The 25,208-nt window shown below is 39.1% G+C and overlaps 1 protein-coding gene across 39 annotated transcripts in view; it reads left to right on the top strand.

The window, feature by feature from the left end:
• dlg2 (discs, large homolog 2 (Drosophila)) overlaps window positions 1-25,208 on the top strand; it is a 203,132-nt gene that overhangs the window by 95,583 nt on the left and 82,341 nt on the right. For 22 of the 39 annotated variants that reach the window (XM_051937087.1, XM_051937103.1, XM_051937095.1 and 19 more), the window contains 3 exons: window positions 5,542-5,625; window positions 6,512-6,676; window positions 11,150-11,209. In XM_051937087.1, coding sequence (XP_051793047.1) covers window positions 5,542-5,625; window positions 6,512-6,676; window positions 11,150-11,209 — 309 coding nt within the window. Of the gene's footprint in view, window positions 1-3,295; window positions 3,402-5,541; window positions 5,626-6,511; window positions 6,677-11,149; window positions 11,210-24,598; window positions 24,629-25,208 lie in introns of those variants that run through there. The other 17 variants (XM_051937088.1, XM_051937098.1, XM_051937120.1 and 14 more) reach the window with 5 other exon arrangements.

Genomic DNA, 25,208 nt, shown 5'->3' with positions numbered 1-25,208 from the left:
TTTCTGTTGCAATTCAAGCTTATATTTGGATTTAGTTTAGGCTAAAGCAAAGCAATCTTGTCTGACTGGTCTTCTGGAGAAACTGCACACAGTTTCCTCATTTTACTTTTTAATACTATAAATATAATGTACTGTGGATATGGTCTTTTGGTTTGCCAAAAATAGACATTTATTTCGATAGGCCTGCATTGTGGGAAGGATTAGTTGGTGCTCGAGGTAATACCTGAGGTTCATATGTGTGGTTTTGGTGAAGTGAAATGCCTTGTCGTTGGATGGGCTTTCATGAAATTAGGTTCCCTCAAATGTGTATCTAATGACTAGCCTAGCCACGCTAGACCCATGCTCTGAAGACGCAAGGGTCTAGGCACGCTCGACAGGGAGGGAGGCGGGCTAAAAGGTTGTCTATCAAATCACTCTGCAGCAGTTGGGTAGGTATCCAACCAATTAGCGCAACGAATAGGCTCCTAGAGCGCCGGAAATCAGAAGATGCGGTAGTTCGGTGAAGCCTTATTTATACAGTCAGTGTGTGAAGCTCAAGTATATTACAGACATGTTAACAGAAAGATTTTTCAGTCGGTGCTAATGGAGCGCAATGACTGTTGTCGTTTGTGTTGTCATCCCTGGCAGAGAATTAAATTCGTTGCCGTGGGTTGTCTAGCACGGCTAGGCTAGTTGTTTCCGGTTGTTTCTGTCAGAATCGTCTCGCCTCTGTCGTCACTTAGTTATGCCCGCCTTCTGACTCTACACTTCATGGTGATTCATCCAGCCAGTTTTAGGAGAATCCAGCCTCGAGCCTTATGGAGGGTAACTAGACCCACCTTGGCAGAGAATTAAATTTGTTGTCGTGGGTTGTCTAGCGCGGCTAGGCTATCTAAGGACATCATCAGATACAAAATGATAATTTTCCCATCCTTTGGTAGCATGGTTCATCGTCTTTTTTTTTTTTTATCAGATACCATTTCTGTTGCTTGGTAGCCAGCAGGTTAAGAATCTGTGGCGTGGCTATGAATAAATTATTGTTTGTGAAGAGCCTTTTATTGTTCAAACTAAAAATGTCTGTCTGCACTTATGTATATGCATGTACAGTAAGTTGAAGTGTAAGAAGAGTTTAATCTTATTTAGTTCCATCTGCATCTGGTTTGGAAACTTTTGTCCCAAATCATGGGCCAGAATCTAAGACCTGACCGTGTTCAAATTTCTAATAAAAATTTCTTGAAAGATCTTCAAAGAATCACAAGGAAAAGTGAGCATTCAGAAGCAGCAGGATTTATTGTCAACAGAAAATCCACCATAACAATAACCAGAGATACTGTGCTGTGCATCATCTTTTATGCTGTGAGAGTTGGTCATTTTTTCCACGCCTGTCGGGCATATTTTTTAGAGAGATAGTTCTGATACCAATATACTTTTCTAAATCTATTGGTCAGATCTTGACATCAGGTTATCATATTTCAGCAGTAGATCATCACACCATAAAGAGGACATCAGGCTATCATTAGGTCATGTTTTACAGAGAACATGCCCAGACATGTTCAGACTCTACCTCAGCCCCCCTTGCACATTTTTATGACAGTCTTCATATATTTTACACCATTATGTGTTGTTATATTTCTGATACACCTCTTTTAAGAATTGTATTGCTTTAAGTTTTCACCATTATGTTCTGAGTACTCCACATTTCATTTTTCTACAAAACATGTGATCTGTCTTTACACAAAAAATACATGTTTTACTTCAAGGTCTTCCAGCTGTGTGTGTCCTCCACAGACACACACGATACCATCAAAACATCAGTGATTACGATAACCTTCATTATTATGTCGTTTATACACATGCCTTAACTCTATTCTTCAGTTTAAAAGCATTCGCCATAATTATATAATCTTTTACTCTTTGCATATTTTACATAAAAGTATTACACTGCACATCACAAGTCTCTTCAACCACTGGGACAGACAAATAATTTTAAAATGGCAATCAGTAGGTAAAAGATGGATGCAGTTTACATGAATTTCAAGATGAAAAAACAACAGGGATGTCAACTTTTCTCCTCCTGCCAACTGCTGATTAATCCTGTTGGAAGGCATTAAAAAGCCAGTTCATGAGCTTGACCGAGACGTCTACCTGTGTCCTAAAAACAACCTAATAATAGCAGCAAAATTAAGATGCTGAGCTAACATGCTCCGAAAATACACCAATCCACACACTGTGGTTTCCTTTATTGATCAGGACTGAGTAGAGGTGTCAGTGCTAGAAGTAGAATGTTTAAGGTTTTGGCAGTCTCATAGCTGAGGATTTTTATCTTCATCATTCTTTACTTTCTCACACTTTTACAAATTTTACTGAGCTTCAGAGTTTTTACATGAAACAGTCAGATGAACACATATCTGAAAAATCTGTTCAAGAAGCAGAGGCGGCTAACGCTGGACAGCTTCATTTTAAAGAAACACTTTTTTTTTGGGGGGGGGTAGCACTCCCACTGTCGCCAACTGTTTGCTCAAAGGGAATCCAAAGGGAACCTTGGGTTGTTGGGTTCTCTGTTAAGAACTAATATAATACTATTTGAAGTATTTTGAGATGACATGTTTTGAATTATTGCTGTTAATAGTTCATCAAAATGTTGTTTACAGGAGATTTTATTGAAAGATTTTGCTTCGGTGGCGAATTGGTTCCATTAAAGGGAACAATTTCTTGTGTAATACGGTACCATTGTGTTTCTGTACACAACAATGTGTTTAGTACCTTTTAATCAGAAATTTGGAACAACAATTCCAAATTATACCTACAAAACAAAGAAATAACTCTTTATTGACTGCATCAGAAGTGATAATAAGATCCTCTGTGTGATAAATTATGACAATTTCATAATAAATGTGTTGCAAAAGTTTACATAGGACACCTAAGCAGTTAATAATGTGATGACGTCCCCTTGTTTGCGAGATGGCTGCCGATCTGCGAGGCATACTGTCCACGACGGTGTGTGACTTTGCACTGTGGAGACTGGTCCATTCTTTCTATAAAAGCTGGCAAAGTTCACAAAGATTACTTAGCTGTGAGTTTCTGGCAGCAACTGCATGGCCAAGAGCATCCTACAAATGCTTGATGGGATTGGTGTCAGACGAGCATGATGGTTGGTACAAAACGCAGATTCCCTCATAGTCAAGCAAAATCCTGCACAATTTGTGCTCTATGTGCTAGAACATTGTCACTTTGGTGCCTAAAGTTCTCTCCGTTTATCTGCCAGGCCCATGCAAATAGGTGATGTCTCAGCTTCATGATACACAGCCCGATAACAATGGCCCCAAAGATCTTTGCCAGGTCTGATTTGCCATTGGAGTGAAAAGCCCCATACATGTACTGATTCGCCTCCACTGGAGAGTCTTGGCTGCGCACAATCCTCAGTGAGTCTTTTACCTTGCATTTGATGCATCCTGGCACAGCCATCAGTTCTATACAGCAGAAAGGGCGACTCATCTCCAAACAGGACATGTTGTCAGTGATCAGCAGTAAAGGCTCCGTACTGCTTGGCCTGCTGGAGGAGATCCCACTTGTGTCTGGCTGTCAGCTTCCTGATTAGTCTTCAGGCATTCAGACCCCTTTCAACCAATCTCCTGTTGACTGTTTCATGACTAACTTGGATAGTTACGTCCTGTTGCCATTGTTGCCTCAAAGAGACAGCAGCATGTTTATATACCTCTAGTGTCCCAAAACCGCTTCACTGGAAACAAAAAGGTCTATTGTGAGTTTTATGTACTCATTAAATAGTTATTTAATAATCTGTTCTTTGGCCTTTTAGGCTTTTTTTTAATATCCAGTGGAGAGAGACAGGAAAGCAGGGAGATGGATGTGGGGTGGATAACCAGTTAAGCTACCGGGACACGCAATTGTTCAATAATCTTTTATTAAAACCTCTGTGTTCTGTTCACTAAAATGGTGCTTTACAAGTAATCCTCCATGTTCACAGGCTGTACCCAACATTTTGACCAACAGTGTAGAAATTGAATTGAACTGTGGACCATCTTCAGGTTTACACACTTACAATTTGTGGTTGTGAGTTTCTCACTTAAAATGTTACGTTGACAAGAGCTCCTGAAACAATGTTTTACTTTGTGCAGATGGCTATTTCTCTGTTGTAGAGAAATGGTCCAACTCAGTGCAATTTTGCAAAGATCTGTGGGATGCGTGTGTTGCAGACCTACAAGCCAAAAAGTTTGACTTGAGTGTGTAACTGTGCTGTGAGATAATGTTATTTTTTCTCTGTGGCTACCCATCTGTTACTGCCTCTGTGTGTACTCTCAGGCCCATAAATATTTGGATATTTACACAATTTTCTGTACACCACCACAGTGGATTCAAAATGAAACAATCAGAATGTGCTTATGTGCAGACTTTCAGCTTGAATTTGAGGGTATTTACATCTAAATGAGGTCAACGGTGTAATTGGACAATTGTCTGCTCAGCTGGTCCATGGTCAGGTGTGTGTTATTCCCTCATTATTTCATCTACAAGAAGCAGATGAAAGGTCTAGAAGTCATTTCAAGTGTGGTATCTGTATTTGGAATCTGGTCAGGTCAACTCTCAACATGAAGCCCAAAGAGCTGTCACCATCAGTGAAGGAAGTCATCATTAGGCTGAAAAATCAAAACAAACCCATCAGAGAGATAGCAAAAACATTAGGTGTGGCCAAATCAACTGTTTGGTACATTTTTAAAAAGAAATAACGCATTGGTGAATTCAGCAATGACAAATGACCACAAACAAACAAACAAAGAAACAACCAAAGAGTTTTTTAAGCCAAAGAAGTGGAATGTTCTGTAATGGCCTCGTCAACCAACTGAGCTGCATTTCACTTGCTGAAGACAAAACTGAAGGAAAATGCCTCAAGAACAAGCAGAAACTGAGGACAGCAGCAGTAGAGACCTGGCAGAGCATCACCGGGAACCAAACCCAGTGTCTGGTGATGTCTTTGGGTTCCAGACTTCATGCTGCTGTTGACTGTAAAGGATTTGAAACCAAATATTAAAAATGACAATTTGATTTATGATTATGTTGGTTTGTTCAGTTACCTTTGGTCCTTTAAGAAGTTGGAGGGCACATATAAAATGTGTTGTAATTCCTCCACCGTTCACCTGATTTGGATGTAAATACCCTCAAATTAAAGCTGAAAGTCTGCCCTTAAATCACATCTTAAGTGTTTCATTTGAAATCCACTGTAGTGGCGTACAGAGCCAAAATGCTGAAAACAGCGTCAATGTCCAAATATTTATGGGCCTAACTGTGTGTGTTTCTGATTGTAATCATCCTGACCACATCTGTCCTGCATGCGCAGACATCTGTTGTTAGTTCACAATTTCACAGACACCTACAGTGTATGGACAGTATGTACCATCACCTAGCAACTAGCCTGCCAGCCATGTGCTGTGTTTTTGTTTCTGTGCTGAATGCTTGGAGTCTTGGATGTAATTCAATGGCTTCATCTCTTAAGTCTTACCTGTGCTGTTTATTCTTAGTGGTGACATACAGTCCTGTTGCTCTCTCCAGAACAGGCCACCAGCAGTACAGGGGTCGTCCCACAACGGCCAGACCCCACCCTGCATGAACCCTGCCTTGATGAACGCTCCCTGGGTGAGAGAAGGGAGGAGGGGGCTAGTTTTCTATTCATCCCATCCTGTTTGTGTACAGTATCATGGTAGCAGTCAAGCACACATCAACCTCATCCTCATTTATGTGTTTGTTTTTTTTTGTCACTCCAGTAATGCCTGATGTGTGACAGATCACGAGTCATTGCTGAGTTTACTGCACCACCATGTGGTTAGAGTACCATCAGAGTTTTCTAATTTTCTGTGTCTGGGCCTCATTCTCTGCTTATTTGGTCACTACTAGACTCTTAGCAGCTGCTGTTGACTCACAACCATCTCTGTTATCACCTGTATGGTTTCAACACTTGTTTTATATGTTAACCATGGAGCCATTTTGTATTACTTGAACCTGCTGTTACGAAAGTTGGATTTCATAGTACTATTGTATGCCCAAAAATCATTCTAAAAATACGAAGTATTGCTAGATCAGTTAGTTGGGAGAGGTAAGAAACTTCAATTAATCAGATTTCACAAAACTTTTCTTAGTTATTGCTCAACAGTTCTACTTTAATAGTGAGACCTGTTAATTCATTTACCCACATCATTGCGAGGCCATAGTTCGTGATTGAGTTTTGGAGTTGAATTGTACAAATTCGATAAAGTTGAGGGAAAAGTCTTAAATATTGATTTAAAACTATTTGCACATGAATGAAAGTGTAAATTTTCATGGAAAACATGAATTTGCCTGGGTGACCCCCAAACTTTTGAATGGTGGTGTAGTTAATGAATATTAATTATTTTAGCCATTTCTGCTGTCATTCCTGACACCAGCGTAACACAAAGCATATACTGACTTTTGCTGCCAGCATTTAGAACTCATCACTTTCCTTTCCTTTTCCAATGCATATCTTTTTCCTCCTTTCCACTCTTAGCAGTACCACTACCAAGAAGATGACTCACCGCATCTTGACCAGGGATTCCCGCGGCTCACAAACAAGGTGCGCGCTCCTGAGCTGGTGCACGTGTCTGAGAAGAACCTGTCCGAGATCGAGAATGTGCACGGCTACGTGTCCCATTCCCACATCTCTCCTCTCAAGGTCAGTGTCTCCCTCAGTATTACAAGTGTGGCTTTTTGCACATGGCATAGAAGCCATGGCCTCTTCTCAGTCTCGCTCCCTTTTCTTTTCTATTCTCTCTTTTTGGCTTGAATGTGACTACAGAATGTTCAATGTTTGTTCTAACAATTTTTATATAATAGAGAGATGAGGTTAGACTAGTGTTTCCAATAGAAGTCATATCATTTACTGGAAGTGTTTAGCACAAACATCAGTAGATCATGGTTGAAATTAGGCCCGTTTTCAGAGCATAATATACAAGTTAGAGCTGAAATTCTTAAACGTGTTCCATCCTTTTCTCCTTTATTTTTTTCCCTTTATTTTGATGCGCTGTTCTGATCCACAGAAGCACGACTTAGTGGCAGTAATCCCTCTTTGACTCTTTGAGTTTGTAGTTTTGTTCATCATTAGAATAAGAAATGATAAAACATTGTCTTTGCATGCCCCCTTCCTTCTGCTTTTACCATTTCTTGCACACATCTTCACCCTGCATTCTCCTAATAATTAATGTGCCAGTGCACATTGGGATCCGGACCCCAACATCTCACTATCCTTCTCTGCCCACAAAAGCGCATGCCTCCATGTAGAGTCCAAACTTGGAGGAAAAAAAACAAAAACGCAACCAGATCTATTGAAGACTGGATAGCTGTTCAGTCAGCAGCTGGAACTTTTGAGTTGCGTCTCACCTCTGGCTTCTTTGAGCCAGCAGAGGGCAGTGTGGGAGCTAAAGTGAAGTTTTACTCTGAATTACTGTCACTGTTGATGGGGAAAGATTTTCCTGAATATTTGCTGTTTTGGTTCACAGAATATCATTTTTTAAGTTGCTTTAATGTTGCTTCTGCTGCCACTTCTTAAGCCTGTCTGTGTAATATATGATTATAAATCATTGTGTGCTGAACAGCATTGCTTAGTATGCGGGTCAGTGGGAACATGGCCTTGACTCTGATGGAGTCTAGTGTCAGGAGCTCTGACTGTGTTGCCTCTGTTTCTATTCTCTTCCTTTGTTGTCATTAGACTAAACTTGTTGATGCTGTGATGCGATCCAGCAAACTGTTGGTAGCATGTTACCCTTTGTCCTGCTTATACATACTGTATATAATGAAGGTAACAAACCAGTGGAGACATTCCGTGCTTTTTACAGAGGATCTTCATGTTAACATTTCACAGTTGATGCGGTCATTAATTATACCAATGTAACACACAGCTGTGATTTGTGTGGCTCAGTATTAAACCCACCTTTGGCTTCATTATGCTACAGTGCAGGTTTTTAAGAAAGCTGATTTAACCTTCCCTCTTTGAAAAGAAACTAAATTGGCACATCAACACAGATATGCTGTCTCTGTACTTTTATGTGTTGTTTATCACAAGAGTTATCTGAAAAGGAGTTGTCTGAGTGTTGGCAGTCCTTCACCTCATGTTGGTATCAGTTTACTCACAAGCTGTGAACCCAGAACTGTGTTAAAATATTCTGGCCCAATTATCTGTCTTCTCGCATGTAATGTGAGTCTCCTGTAAGTGATCATCAGTGAATCTGATTTTGCACTTGTGCAGTCAGTCTGTGATGGAAATATGTCATAACAAGCTCTTCTGAGAGCTGCTTCCCCATCTCAGTAATTAGTGTGGTGCCAGTTCAAAACATGTCTGTTTGGAAGGAACCAATTGTTTCTTCTCCAATATTTGTGTTTGCATCTTTCTTAATACCAAAAACCAGCCTCTCATCCAAACCACTTTACACTCAACATTGAGTGCATTCAGAAGTGGTTGGCAGATATGGATTTTTTTAGTGACCAATGCTGATATGAAATGTGTATGTCATGTTGTGCACTTAACAGATCATATTGCAGTTCTTGACTTGTTTGCTTTCCTGTTTACAAGGCTCTATGCTGCGCTACTGGTTACATATACACTCACCAAAAATATAAGCGCAACACTTTTGTTTTTGCTCCCATTTTTTATGAGATGAACTCAAAGATCTAAAATTTTTTCCACATACACAATATCACCATTTCTCTCAAATATTGTTCACAAATCTGTCTAAATCTGTGATAGTGAGCACTTCTCCTTTGCTGAGATAATCCATCCCACCTCACAGGTGTTCCATATCAAGATGCTGATTAGACACCATGATTAGTTCACAGGTGTGCCTTAGACTGCCCACAATAAGAGGCCACTCTGAAAGGTACAGTTTGGTTTTATTTTCGCTGTCGTATACGCCGATCCACAACATCCCAAACATGCTCAATAGGTGACATGAGTATGCTGGCCATGCAAGAACTGGGACGTTTTCAGCTTCCAAGAATTATGTACAGATCCTTGCAACCTAGACATCCTCTCTAAATCAGGCTGCCCTTCAATGTAGCAAGTCCAGACTTTGACTCGGCAAATGGCACATATTAGCAGCATGTGATTGGAGGAGGAAACCTGCCTTTCGTAACCAGGTTTCGTCATTACTAAGGACTTAGCAATGGCTTGTAACCTTCCAAACTAATAAATGTCAACGACTTTGTTTCACATCGAGCCATGGATGTCATTAGAACGTGGCATCATGTGCTGCTTTTTGAGACCTTTTAGCTCCTTCACAGTGTCGGACAGGTTCCATTTACTGATGTTTAGATTCAACAAGCCTGGCAGTAATCATGCATGGGTGTGGCTGGTGAAACTAAACCCAGTTGTCAAATGAATTTGGTCTTTTCGTAGATTGGTAGCTAAGGGGGCAATTAGTTTTTCACTTAGGGCAAGATGGGCTGGACAGTATTTTTCATTTATCATCATAACAAAACCTGCATTGTGTGTTTACTTGGGTTATCTTTGTCTTGTATTACAATTGGTTTGATGATGTGTAACATTTACACTACCGTTCAAAAGTTTGTGGTTACCCAGATAATTTCTTGTTACACATCATCAAACCAATTGTAATACAAGACAATACTGGAACTATGTCGAAAATTCATTTCTCCATCACTCACATGTATGAAATGACATATGAAAACAGACCCCAGGTTGAAAAAAAAAAATGAAGTTCCCCTTTAATATTGCTTTCATTGAAAGAAAAACTGCTTTTCTTTCAAAAATAAGGACAAACCCCAAACTTTTGAACAGTAGAGTAAGTGTGACAAATTGGCAAAAATAGAACACATTTTACTGGAAATGCTTTTTCACTGCACTGTGGGTCAATCTAAAATGTCACAAATATCTTTCCATTTATATCTATATTTTATGTGATGAATTTCAGTCAAATCAGAGACAATCAAGCAGAAATTCTTAGAAATTTGATTTGTACATTGTTTCCGACAAAACATGATGCAGGTTTTAGGACTGTTGACACATTACTACTCTGACAACACTGTTAGTGGTATTTAAAATTAGTTTATTTAAATGACTCTTCACCATCCCCACATACACCTCTGCTGTGTTAATGTTTACTTACACCATGCATCATCTAATATATTATATTTTTAGTTATCCCTGAAAGTCATGTTTGACTGAGAAAATTGCTTAAGCTATCTATAAATTAGGATACATTTATCCCTAATTGTCTTTGCTGTAAATTACTTCAGTGGTGAAGTGAATCCATGTTATTCTGTTTTTCTGTTTTACATGAAGTACTTCAGCTAAATTGCAGATTCTTCAGTCCATAGAAAGCATTGTTCCGACTGATTAAATCAATCTGTGTGTACTTTTGAATTTGACATCCGGTAGTTTTCTGATGAGGCATCTGAAAAGAAGGTTCTAGTATTATCTATGCTATTAGAAACAGCAGTGAATTGGAAATTTGGTGATGATTAGGTGATTGAATAAAAATGCTGAAATATTTGTGAGATACGATTTGAAATTTATTTTGGAAGAATTATATTATTTAAGTAATACATTTTTTTAGAACAGTTAAATAACTAATAACTTAGTTGTTTTAGCACCAGTGTGGTAACCCTCTTTCTCACAGGATCCTGCTTACATCTAATGAGGCACCAGCAAGTTTTTAAATTTGAGATTTAGTGTAACATTTTAATTACTCGGCACAGACAATGTTGAATGGTAAGTAGTCTGGATGAGCAGTTGGTCAGTGATAATGTCTGTAGAAATACTGAACGGACGCCGCACTCGTTGAAGTAATGCAGGAAAACACAAGGATCCACTGCCTTTCATCTTCATTCAGTCTGAACCCTTCTGACTATTTTTCTTTCTATGATTCTGTGATTTTAATTTATTGTCAGTGTTCCTTTCTAAATGCATCTTTATGCTTCTGTAAAGCACCCTGAGTTTCCTTGAATATGAATGGTGCTATGCAAATAAACTTAACTTACCTTGCCTTCTCCTTCCACTCCCCTCAACTTGTGACTGGGTAACGATTACTAATGGGTTTTTTTATCCTGCCGCATTGGACTCCCTTCTCTTTCTCTCCCTCTGTTTACTCAAGTATACTGGCTAGTGATCCTGTTTTTCATTTCTTACCTGCAGCCTGCACTGGTTACCCGTTTTGATCTTGCATACCCGGGTGTGACCACAGCAAACTACATGGCAAGTTTTATTTATTTAATATTTTTATTTTATCTCTGGGGACTTTTTGGGGTATTATTTAAAACTCTTCACTTATTTTTGGGCTCCCAGAAGATTGATGTCCATTTGGTGGTGCATGGACTGTTTTAGTGCTGTCTTCAATCCATTGCTTGAAAAAGCAGTCTTTGTTTTTCTTGTGGGTCGCTACCAATATTTTGTCATACCCCCGCCTTGTTCCAATATCCCCATCCGTGTTGGTGACCCATTTGCTTGCCAGCAAATCCCATGTGCTTGTTGTGGTGTTTCTGTGATCTGGTGTCAATCTGTTATTGTTAATATTAATGTATTGCAATATGTTTAGGTGTTTATTGTACCCAGGTACCCATGTGGTCAAGACTGAATTTTCTGATTTAACCAATTATTTAATGTTGAAGCACAGGCAGTAATATTCAAAGACTACATTGGTAATTTTAAGTTACAGTGTGCTCTCCTGTGTATAACTTTGATAATAATTTGTAAGCGATTATCATTAATAGCAATTAATGATAGTCATGATACAAGGGTGTGAATAGGTGTAAAATGACTGCAGCTTTTACATGAGTCTAATTCTTTCACTTTGGCAAAGAGTCTCAAGGTTGCCCACTATCATCCAAAGAAAAGCTAGTTCTATCGATTATTGGACTTAAAGTCCTAAAAGCACACACTGTGTTTAAAGAAAAGTAGAAGTCATCGTTTTCATAGAAATAGGAGGAATGGTAGGCACCTTCACTGTCGCTGAAAATGACCGTAGATTGACTGACTGTTAGTTCATTGCAGCACTTGCTTGGTTTAACTAACTGTAATAACAACGTAGCTTCATATTTAAACCTGAGTCTTATTTTTTCAGCGTTTAATCTATCACAGAAACAGATTTGCAAAATCAAGTAAGCCAAAAGAGTCTGTCCATCAGGTTCATTCTCACTGTGCAAAATGAAATATCTGATGACTTGGTTGTATTGAAAGAAGGACATGCACATTTAATTTGTTGATTCATAACTCTCATTTATTCAGTGGTTATTGAATAAATGAGGGTTACAGTTTATTTACACAGTTGATGAGATTTATTGTTCAGCCTATTCTGAGCCTGATACTGAAGGTCCACATTACGTTTTAGATTTCATAAGTAAGGCTCATTATTGCAGCCTGGGAAACAGTTTTTAACAGTCACTTGGTAGCTGCATCTTAGTCATTACTTTTGACATTTATTGATGAAATAACAAGTAATTCATTAAATAACTAAAAGATAAATGAAGAAAATGAAATTTAAATATGTACTTCCATTTCTCCTGTACTGCTTTGTACCCAGCATTGGCACACAGATTCATCTGCTTAGAAAACTATTGACTTTTTGTGGGTGTAATTTCCTGGTGGGTTGGTTCCCTCGTGGCATAAAGGAGGAGTTGATTGGATCCTTAATGTGAATATGGAAAAGACAGAGACAAGTGTGTAAGGGAGCTGTGAACAGGGCTGGGACGACAAATTCTGTGCTTGGCCTGTTTGTTTCCTCTCAGCTTTGAGACTTTTGAATGAAAAATTGCTTTATTACAGTCAGGGTAATTGCAAAGGAAGCAGAGAGACAAGAATTATGGTGTGTCTATGACCAGAGGACGTGTAACCCCTCCTCTGCTGACCAAATCCAGCACCAAAGGTTGGAGACTTGGACTCAGAGAAGACATTATTGATTCGAACTGCTTCAGTGTTTATTGATCACCAGCCTCTTTCCATGGTAATAGCAGCTTGTAAAAAACACACACATGTTTTGGCAGCAGTAACTTCTTTGTCAATCAGGTAGATGGAATTTGGGACCGGCCATAAGTCACCGGCTTATGCTCACTGAGGGGTAGCAGAGGAAAGCTTTGAGGGCTGTACTCAGCAAGATTCAAGGTACACTAACATTCAAAAGTTTGGGGTCATCAGGTAATTTCATGTTTTCCTTGAAAACTCACACTACCATATTTACACAATGGTTTATCTAATCATCAATTAGCCTTTTAACACCATTAGCGAGCACAATGTAGCATTAGAACACAGGATGATGGTTGCTGGAAATTGGCCTCTGCACCCCATGTAGATATTCTATTAAAAATCAGCTGTTTCCAGCTAGAATAGTCATTTAACACATTAACAGTTTCTAGACTGTATTTCTGATTTTTTTTTTAATGCTACAATACTACAGTAGCACTTGTAGCAAGCATTCGTATATCATAGTGTATTCCAAAATGACAGAGCATGAAGGACATCCGCAGACCTTATTACATAAGTTTTTTTATTGACCCATTTAGTAAATGAATTTTGTTTTGGGCCTGTAAAATTCTGCCGCATTTAATGCTGTAAGGTTTAGGGACAGTGCACTTTAATTTAAGACAATGAAAACTTGCTCATCAAAAACTATAAAAGACGAGCTTTAAAGAAACAAAACAGTGGCTGAGATGGGCAGGATCTGGCTGATGAATCTTCGCTCAGACAAAATTAGCATCTAAAGGTTACATAGAAAATTCCATTCATCACAGCAAAAGCATGAATATTCATTGCACAGTTGATAAAACAGCACTTTTCAGTCTCTTTAATTGGGTCAGTAGAACTGTCGAGCCTTCCAGTCATCAAAGAAACCGTGTTCTCCTCTGTAGGTAGGCTGATGTCAAAGTACCTGTCACGTGTAGACAGTTGTTAAACATCTGCCTGTCCTGTTGTCTTACTACCTTTTGTTTTAAGGGAAAATGATGACGATGACTCTAAGATGATGATGTCACTATCAAATATTGTCAGATTTTTTTAACATTTTATGGCCTGTCCTTGACATCAGCTCTATTTTTCAGTGATAACCCGAGATAAGCACTCAGACATTCTGAGAGGGGGCCAGGTAAAGACAAGATTAATCGCCATGTTTGATGAGATTCAGTTCCAAGATTCTCTTTCACTGACACACCTGTTAAAATGCATTCTTCCCATTTTCACTTGCACACTTGCACACTTGCAAATCATAGTGATTAGTTGTGAATGACAAGCAATCACATAAATAAGGAAAAAAGGCAGCAGGAACACAGTTTAATTGTAATGTAATTGTAGTATTGCAGTGATGCACAGTTGTATAGTTGTAGGAAAAATAACAATGCGTTATTACTCCGCCGAGTTCCTTGGTCCCAACCACGATCGTCACATAACTCCGCCGAGTTCCTTACAAAGACTGAACAGCCTTGGCGGAGTACTGCGCTCTCTAAGTGCTTTTCTTGTTTTGTTAAGTGAGATTGCTCAGTGTGCCTGTTAGTAAGAAATACACTCGATATGTTCTAATAGCACCTTGAACACACATTCACAGGTGGCCTTTGTAATTGAGTATGTGCAGCTCACGATCCCCTTTAAGGGATGAAAATTCCTTTTTCTTCTCCCTTTCTGTTGGTGGAGTCAGCCATTTGAAGACATCAAAAGAAAAATCGAGATCAAAGACAAGGAAACATGAAGAGTCAAAATGTCACTCGAATTGTGACTGACCTTTTCTGCTGATTGTTTGTTCACAAGGAGCTGTCATCACACCAAGATTGAATGTAATGATGTACTGCAGATATCCCTGCAGTATCATCTGTGACAAGATTCACTGCTTGCCATCTACACTCACGCACTATGAGATCCTCCAGAACTGATTTAGACTGAAGAGGCTTCTGTAAGAGGTCAATTTTGTGGACATCACCATTTTTCTGTAAAAAGAGTTTTCATTTTTTGCTGATAGAAAAAAGAAGAAAAGAAAAAAAGTCATAGGTTGAACAGTTAATTTAGTATCTTCAAAAAGAACATCTTGGAAAAAAGAGCTAAGGTCTTCAGCAGATGAATGTTTTCATTCAGACCTAAAAGCACACGCTCTGTTTGAATGTCTGAAGTTTTGTACATTTATTTAAGAAAGATGATTCCATTGTGTTTATTTTCACTACACCCCACAAACAGGACAACATATAACTGCTGCTAATTTTGACCACAACATCTTGATTATGTGATCTCTGATTTTAATATAATAATAATTGTAACTTATAAGCTTGTGCACCCAGCATGCATTAGCTGTGTGCACTAAGTTGGGTAAGATGTTTTTACATTATTGTGCAGCCTGGATAAATCAAGCAATAATCATCGAGGTAGAAAGTACGCAATTTGTATTTTATTTGAGATTTGTTAACATTATCGAATTATCACTGACATATGGTGATAATTACCTCATGCACCACACTTTGTGCCTCACTACTTTTCCTACACAGTTTGAAAATAGTTTTGTAATGTCCTCTGTGATGTTGTTTAACTGATTGCAGCTTGATCTTGAAGGATTTAGTTTTATAACAGAACAATAACGTTATAAACTGGCTGTGTGGAGTTTGGAAGACACCGGTGTTGATCGGCAAGAGTGAGTCTAATGAAAGACACTGTTGAATTGCATTTTTGGAAGTGGAGGGTCCTAGATTTTTTGGAACATGGCTTCGGTTACATCTGTTTTTACCCATTGCTTACAAAACTGTAACATACTGAGTGAGTTATGTTCCTTGTGTGTAGATGGGGTAGGTGGTGGTTTTTTTCCCTCCCTTCTCTCAGGTTACACCCGGCGATACTGGCCCGATGTACCTGTGGCTACTTTACAATCAGGAGGGATTGTTAAAAGCCATGTCACCCTAGTCGTCGTTGCCAGTGGGCCAGATTGGCTAGTGAGCTGTGTGGTGTCATGTTCTTCTTAAAGCCGAGCATGTGGTGCTGTGTTGACCTCAGGTTGGCTTCGTGTCCCCTCATCCCCTGGCTTATAACACAGTATAGTGTGTCATTTAGCATGTACTGAAATGAGTTAAACGTTATTCTTATTATTCTTATTCTTAACATTTATTTTAGTCCCTCAATTTTGCTGTTAGAATTAATAAATAGATATTTTATGAACAAATAAATACTTTAAAAAATGACTATAAACTACCATTCAAAAGTTTGGGGTCACTTCGAAATGTCTTTATTTTTGAACGAAAAGGAGTTTTTTTTTCTGTGAAGATAACATTAAATCCCATGTGTCTGGGATTGATAGGTGGAACCGAAATGTACTTTAATGCCTGATAAATCTTCATCAAACAATGTGGTGGTGATCCAGGAAACACGTTGCTGCTCTTTTGAAAAATGTTAATTGGTGCTGCTGTTATTTGAGCCGCGTTGCTGATACTGACTAAATTGAAAACTAAACTGAACTGTAATTCTTTATGACTGTGCAGTACCAGTTGACCTTGGTATCTATTTGTGTCTGGTGCTTTTACTGTGAGTTAGTCTGCGGTACATCATCCAGCAAGTCAAGGTCGATGGCCTGGATCAATGGCAGTCTGTTTCAGCAGCAGCTTAGTTCACAACTTGTGTAACTGAGTGGTTTTCAAGTCTTTCTAATGTGAGTAGTTGTAAAGCAGGCGCTTGGCTTTTTTTTTTATATATATATAAATATGGTTCGGTCAGAGATACAGAGTATTATATATCAGATATTCCAGAATGCAGTACAAGGTGCCCATGACCAGACACCGTGCAGTGTGCAGTCTTCAATGCTGGGATTAAATTCACATTTATACTTTTCTTTTTTCAGGATGCAGCATTTGGGGGGGGGGGGGGGGGGGGGGGGGGGGGGGGGGGGGGGGGGGGGGGGGGGGAGCTGCTATAGTATCATTGAAACCTGAGATCATGTCTGAGGGAAAGCATTTTTAAAATCATAATTAATATACAGTTCTTCTCTGTGCCATGGCATGCTTGCGAAAACTTAATTGACATGCAGAAGGCATATAATAATAATATTACATTTTATTTGTATGGCGCTTTTCAAAATAATCAAAGACACTTTACATAATTACATTATAAAATCAACAAACATTAAAACAGAGGAATATCATAAAACAAGTCATAAAACACATCATAAAATAAATTAGTATTATATTAAAAGCCTTCTGAACAGGTGGGTCTTGAGTGATTTGAAAGTGGTTAGGTCAGTGCTGTCACGGATGCTATGGAGGGCTTTGTGGGTCAGAAGAAGGACTTTGAACTGGGTGTGTTGTGGGACAGGGACCCGGTGAAGGTTTTGGAGGACGGGCTGGGTGAGTGAGGAGGCGGGCAGCAGAGTTCTGGATATACTGAAGTTTGTTGAGGACTTCTGAAGATGAACCATAGAGAATGCTGTTGCAGTGATCAATTCAGATGTGATGAATGCGTGGATGAGGGTTTCAGCAGCAGGGAAGGAGAGTGAGTTGCGGAAGCGGGTGATGTTTTTGAGGTGAAAGAAGGTGGTCCGGGTGATGTGTTGATGGAAGGTGAGGTTGCGGTCAAGAATGATTCCCAGATTACGGATGTGAGGTGATGGGGACAAAGTGGAGATGTCGAAGGTGAGGGTGAAGTTGTCAGTGCTTTATGCGAGGGATTTGGAGCCGATGATTGTTATGTTCGATTTGTCATAGTTTAATTGTAGAAAGTTACTTTGCATCCATGTATTTATGGCACTGAGGCAGTTGGTCAGGGTGGAGCAGGTTGTTGGTTCGATGGATTTGGTTGAAATGTAGATCTGTATGTCGTTGGTGTAGCAGTGGAAATGGAGACCATCTTTACGTATGATATTACCAAGAAGGAGGATGTAGAGGATAAACAGGAGGGGGCCAAGCACTGAACCCTGGGGGATGCCTTGTAGTAGAAGGGCGATGGAAGAGGTGCAGTTATTGATTTTGATGAATTGTTGTCTGTTTAAAAGATATGTCCTGAGCCAGGAGAGAGCAGTACTAGTGATACTGAGGAGTGATTCCAGGTAGGAGAGGAGGATGGAGTGGTTGATGGTGTCAAAGGCCGCAGTGAGGTCGAGCATGAAGAGGATGTTGTGGAGGCCAGAGTCTGCAGAGAGGAGGATGTTGTTTGGTGACTTGACAAGGGTGTTTCAGTGCTGTTTTGTGAGCAGAATCCAGGTTGAATTTGAACACGGCATTAGAGGTTGGTGGGTTTTGATTTTGGCAGCTACGACACGTTCCAGGATTTTTGCCAGAAAACAGAGTTTGGAAATGGGACGGAAGTTATTCATGATGTCAGGGTTGAGTCCAGGTTTTTTAAGGATTGTGGTAACAGCAGCAAGTTTAATATAGCTGATTTATTTTAAGAAATGCATAATAGTAAAAAATATGAGATGTGGTACGACTCAGTTGGGAAGTTGTGTGTGAGGATAAGTGAGATATGCTCGTGTGGGAGAAATGAGCTCAACTCAGGCTTAAAGGTTTACATCACGGCTGTTTATGTGCTTAAACAGTATGTTTGCTTCTATGGCCTTGGTAGCATCATAATGTATTTTTTGGTGACTTTTCAGGTTGGTTTTTATAAATTTGTTGTTGCCCTGCAGCCTTTCATAACAGAGTTTTCAGAAATTGAGGTTTTGATATTATCCTCTAATCATACCTTAATCTGAAGAAATAGTTTTTGTCAAAGCTGGTTCAATTTAAATTCACTTACCTTTCTTCTTCTTGTTGTTGTTACAGGTAAGTTTTCTTCAATTCAATTCTGAATTTTGTGCAATTTTTTTGTGTCCCATCCTCATAGTTTCTTTTACTGTTCTGTTTTTTTCATTGCTACTTTCAGTGTGTGCCTCTCTCACATACAAAATATGTCACTGTCTTAGGCCTGAGGCTGTTTTTACATCTGTTGATATAACTAAGGGAGAATTGTTTGTCAAAATGTTGTAAAGAATGACCTAGCATACTGTAGATGTACACTACATTCAAAAGTTGGGCCACTTAGAAAAGTCCTTATTTTTGACAGAAAAGCAGTTTGTCCAATGAAGATAAGATTAAATCAATCAGAAATACAGTCTAGACATTGTTATGACTATTCTAGCTGGAAACGGCTAAATCTTAATGGAACATCTACATAGGGGTACAGAGGAACATTTCCAGCAACCATCACTCCTGTGTTCTAATGCTACATTGTGTTAGCTAGTCGTGCTGAAAGGCCATTGATGCTTAGAAAACCCTTGTACAATTATATTAGCACATAAATAAAAGTGAGTTTTCATGAGAAACATGAAACCATACTGTTATAAAATGTGTTGTTAACAGTGTCTTAATATAAAACAGACTGCAAAAACAAGCTGTTGCCTTCTATCAATATGCTCTTTTTTCATTTTTAATTATTTTGTATAAGTAGATATCCACGATCTTTAACATGAACTATCTCTTTATGTAATGCTGCCAGCCTAGAAATATCATGCATTTGCAAGTAGACAATAAGAACATGCAAATGCAGCCAGCTGACCTTCTTTACAAGGCCAAGGGTAGCTTGACGGGATGGCCCTCATCCCCGCAGAGCTCTCCCCACCATACCGACCTTTCTCTCACACCACTCATTTACACACCTATGTGTACCAGGTAGAAAGTTGTGTTTCTTCCTGCATACAAATATTACTTGAATGTGACCCTTGGACACCAAGACCCTTCATCCAGTGGTTAAGGTCTTTTTCCAGCCCTGCCTGACAGCTTATCACGATTTTCTGCAGTTAGGACCCAGCAGCCCTGGAATAACCAACTTTGCTTTGACAGTTCTCAGTAGCAGACCTTTGTACATATGACACTGTACAAGGTGCAATAGAAAGGAATACACAAGTTCCTTTTGATTTTCTCTGATCCCAGCATGTTGTATCTTCTTTGTATTGTGATTCAAAATGATACTCTCATTTGGTTCACAATAGTACAGTATGTACTGCTTTGACTAAGAAGTGAACAAGCACAAAATCAACCCAAAAACTGAGGTTTGAAATGCATCCTAAGTAATCAGTAAAGTAGAGGAAATGTAATCACTAATCCAGCCTAAATAGCTTGGTTTGGCGCGTAAATGTCAGATATAACAACCACCTTTTCACAGCAGGATCTAAAGGTATCAACATGATTTACAATTTTAATAATTACACTTATTTATTTCTGATTTTAAAAGCTGCCCAGAGAACCAAAAACCATTCTGAGGGCCAAAAATTACCATTCATCAACAGATCATTTGCAAGGCAAAAAAAAAAAGTAATTTTCACTTTTTAACAGTAGTTGTTGTCTGAATGAAATGTTTTTAAATTTTAGTCTCATTCATACTCAGAGACAAACAAAAACAAACAATCACTTACTGGCCTCCACTATAAGTCTGACCAATGTCAAGTATATGCAGTGATATCCAGAGGCTCAGCATTAGGACAAGGGCGTAATTGTAGGATAATAGATATTTTTTGTTTAATTTCAAAATGTCTACATCTCACAGGCAGTGCAACTTTATTGTGTAATATAAGAATTGCACTGTTAATCTAGGAGTTGGTTTAGTAATATTATTGTCCTAATGCCTCTTGTAAATCCCACTCATATTTTGGGGAGAAATAGTTGTGTTGAACATAGAAAAAAACTGAGGCAATAACAACCATCTTGTTGTTCACTGCTCTTAAAACAGTTTGCTTTTTCAATTTTCAGTTCTGTGGACAAACTGCACAGTGTACAGTGAGATTTTGTACCAATGAGTGAAAGATTTGCGTAATATATGTATGCCGTACAATCTAATTGGATCTCAAACCATTTGCAGTAATTGCACGCAGGAAGCTCTTTACAGGAGAAACCAGGACAGGATGAAGCCAGACTGAGGCGGCCATGTCATCCTCCTACACTAATGTTCAGCTGTGTCATGTCATATTTCCCAGCAATTATCTTGCTGCACTTCTTCCCTTTCGTGACAGAAGGGCAACCATATTATTATAAGGGTTGGACTGAAATATGTTATTAAACACGTGCTTTGAGTAGGAGGAACCAGTCCTATTTCTGGTTGTCTTCGTGGTTCTTATTCAGATTTGAATGCAAACCATGTCAACTGGTTGATTAGAGTGGTTTTGACGTGAAGCCATTAAGTAGAACAGAGAACGTCTTGGGTCAAGGTTGACGGATATGGAGGGAGTAAAAGAAAGGATATGCTTGGGAATGCAGTGTGTTCATCTGACCCATTATGAGGTGTGCACATCAATTAAACAAGAAAAGCACTCGGAGAGCGCAGCACTCTGCCAAGGCTGTTCATTCCCCATATTGGCATTGTCAGAAATGCAGCATTTTTTTTTTCTTTTAGGAATGTAGCATCTGTTTATTTATTTATTTGGACGGAACAGTGCATTTTAATGAACATACAATCTCATAGTAGTTTACAAAAGGTTGCAGTAAATACGCCAGATTTAGCACAAGGCTAATTTCCATTCATTGTCCCACCCATAAAAGACAAAAATAAAAATAATATACAGCATTGCAGATGTATAAAAAAAACATTAGTATTAAAAACAAAGACAACGACAATTAATGCTGACGCTAACGAGTTATTGATGATCAGAAATTCCGGCAACATAGAATGTGCCCATTTAATATAGATGTACCTACAAAAAATGACCTTGCGCTGAGCACAGACGTGTGTTATGCATGTGTACGTTATGTACAGATACTGAATCACGTGACCTAAATATGTAGCGGGCGGTGGGACTTGGTGGGATTCTGAAACACCCTAACAATTTATCAGTTGTTCCTTGTATCATTTCCGATGGATAAGTCCGCAGCGGTTGATTTGTAGTAGGATCACAATTGTGATCGTCAGCAGGCAGCTTGACGTAGTGTTTACTTGTTGTCATAGTTACAGTGATGCCGTGCCGCTATCTCACAATGATACAGAAATCTTTAACAAATCCGTGGATCCAGACTATAAGCCACATCACTGCCAAAATCCAATCACTTGTCCTTGTCTTTTTTGACCTTCCCTGAAAATTTAATCTAAATCCGTGAGTCTGTTTTTGAGTAATGTTGCTCACAGACAGAAAAACAGACAAACCACCGCTGATCGTCACATAACTCGGCCACGTTCTTTGGCGGAGTAATAATTCTGTTTTTGATATTTAAAGCTGGTTATGATCACACATACAGAAATGTTTGTGTTTTTATGAAAAAAAAACAATATTTCTGTTTGTGTGGGCGACGGTACATCCTCAAAGAGTTCATGTCGCATTTCAGGGATTTTCAGGTCTTGAAAATTTCTCAGAATAAACTGAACTGAAGTTATTTTCAGGTGATGCAGCTTGTAAATGATCAAATCATCAATCTGAGTTGACTTCATAATGAAACAATTCAGTTTTAAATGTCTTGAAGTTGTATTTTTTACATCTTATTCCTTTTGTGAAGCTTAACAGAAATCTCAGACTTTTTTGCTACGTTTGATATTTTGATCAATGTGTAGCAGCTGTATTTTATGTTGTTTCCTTCTAAAAGACATTTTCTCGCATTCAAGTTGTATTCTAATCAGCTCAATGTTGTAGCACTTCAATAACACACTGTTCTGGTGGGATGTCCACACTGACCAAACAAAATGAGGAAAAAAAAACTCCATAAAAACAGTCGCAGGAGGTACAGAATGACCATGAGTACCCACTAATCCATGGCTGGCAGTGGTCATCCTCCTAAAATGACTCACAGGTAACAAATTACTTTCACCAAAACACCTGGAAGACTAGATGACTCTCGTCTGCAGAAGAGGAATATTCCAGCACGATAATCATCCAAAGCTCACTGCCAAACACAACAGTTTTAAAAATTACTGAAAACACTGCAAAAAATACAACACACACAGAGAGAGAAATAAACCAATTATTGTTTGCAGGCCTTTAAAATCAAAGGGGAAAACTCAACGCAAACAAATATGGCATAATTAGACACAGAGGCAAAATGCAAAAGCAGTATTACACAACACAGTGCATATGAATTCCAACATGTGAACACATGATGAGCTTAGAAGAGTCCAGGTGGAGAGATAAAAGTTCTTATTACTCGGAATGCAACATTCCCTTTTTAATCTATATTACTGGCTGTTTTACCAAACTGAAGCAATCCAAAGTTAAACAGAACACAACTAAGTGCTGGTATGAGACAACGTGGAAAATGAAGCTTTCTACTTTTTATCTGATTCATTGGCTTTCAGTATGCCTTTGATCTGTATGTGGTAGCAACAGAAAGCTACTACATACTAATAGATTGAAAATATTAGGGCATGATTTGGGTTTGTTAGAGGAAGCTTTTAAGGATTGTAGATATAAAAAGGACATTTCCAACAAGATTTCCGTCATGTCCTCCCTCTCTCTTCTCCCCAACCTTAACCTGTCTGTCAGTTCAGTTTATTTGCCATTTGCAGTATAAACCACATTGGAAAGAGGTGCAAGAAGCTCAAGTGCACTGTCAACATCTAGAACAACAAATACAGGAGAAATAGGACAGTAAAAAGACAGAGAACAATGCCACATAACATACTTCAGAATAAAGTACTAAGATCCAATAAATAGTTAATAAGAAAATAAAAAAACATATTAGAATCAAGGTGCATTATTAGAGTCATCACAGCTTGTAAGAAGAAGCTCTTAAAATGACGAGATGTGGTGCATTAATTGACCGATATCTCTTCTCTGAGGGAAAGACTTCAAACATGGCACTGGCAGGATGTTCCTGAGGAATCATTTACCATCTGTAAAGCTCGCTTTATTAAGTGGCCTCCAGGAGCGGCAAAGTGCAGTCGATGGTCGTCTGTCCTCAACTGCACTGTGATAAAAGCAAAGCCCCTAATGCAAAAAAAAAAATGGAATGCCTCCTGGATGCCCCAGTAGCTCAACTGGTTGAACGGGCAACCCATAAACAAGGGCCATAGTCCCCGACGCAGCAATCATGGGTTTGAGTCCCACCCACAAACATTTCTTGCATGTCATTTCTCAACTCTTCTCCCCATGTTTCCTGTCTCGCTCTCTTCTGTCCTCTACAATAATCCTACAAACGACAATAAAATAACTTTAAAAAAATTTAATGCCTCCAGCCTTGACTGTTTGTAAACGTAGAGGCATAGATTGAGACGCGTCAGTAAATTTGGTCTTTTCTTTAGAATGATGAGTGCTGTTAGTGTAGACAACTATATTGTGAGAGCCAAATATCAGTGACTTTTTTCCAACACTCCCCTCTGGAAACTTGGACTTGCCAGCAGCCTCTTTGCAGGTTTCAATTGGTGCTGAAAGATGCTGTTTCACACATGGAAATCAGCGGTCCCCTCCTTTGCTCTCCCTTAACCTCTCTCTCCCTCTCTTTGCTTTCGTGGCTGACAGAGACCTCACTTCGCTGTGCAGAGCTCTCCCTCCCGCGAGCCATCCTCCTGTCTTTTCTCTCTCTTCTCTGCTCTCGCCTGTGTGCTACATTCAGCCGTTAAGGAGCTCTGAGTCCAGATGGGCAGAAGCTAGACTCCTTTAGGCTGACCAAACAATATTATTTCCCCTGTTGCTATGTTTGCCTCTATCTGGTATGCCAAGAAGCTAAGGGAGACGACTTGTACAGAACAGCAGGAAAAGCCAAAATGCTAAAAGACAAGGTAGGTTTTTGCGTGTGTGCTTTTTCTGATTCACCGGGTTACAAAGAAAACAGCTGAGAACACCAAAATAGTGTGTAAGAAGTTGCTGAGCTCAGCTTCAAACACTAAACGTGTAATTTCGTGAAGACATTTCTTAAAATAGTCAAGATCTCTGATTTAGGGCTGCGGCAAAATAGTGCCAATTTTATTTCTCTAATAATTATATTGTTGTTGATGTCTGTGTTAGCAATCTGATTTTGGCAGTAAATTAGTTGACTTGGCTCAATTGCATCCTTTCTGCCTCATTTGAAATAGGAGAGTGAGCAACAAGGGAAGAGACCTTGCTGCCCAGAGAGTCAGATCTTGTATTTTGACCCTGCCTATGCACATGGGAGCCAGACATTCACTGTTTCTCAACTTGCTAAGCAATTACTGATATGTCTTTCTTAGCCATTCAGCCCCTGATTTCAAGTTTTCTTTGCTGACGTCTTGTGTGTAGTTTTGACACTGCAGACACTTTTCTTTACGAACAGTCTGCCATTGAAAGTTATATGAAAGATGAACTGAATGCAAAATTGCACTGACAGAACTTTCTCTATTG

Source organism: Acanthochromis polyacanthus, chromosome 17 (assembly GCF_021347895.1).
Source record: "Acanthochromis polyacanthus isolate Apoly-LR-REF ecotype Palm Island chromosome 17, KAUST_Apoly_ChrSc, whole genome shotgun sequence".
Taxonomy (NCBI): domain Eukaryota; kingdom Metazoa; phylum Chordata; class Actinopteri; family Pomacentridae; genus Acanthochromis; species Acanthochromis polyacanthus.
The sequence above is the reverse complement of the archived record's forward strand: the minus strand, read 5'-3'. Positions and strand labels throughout refer to the sequence as shown.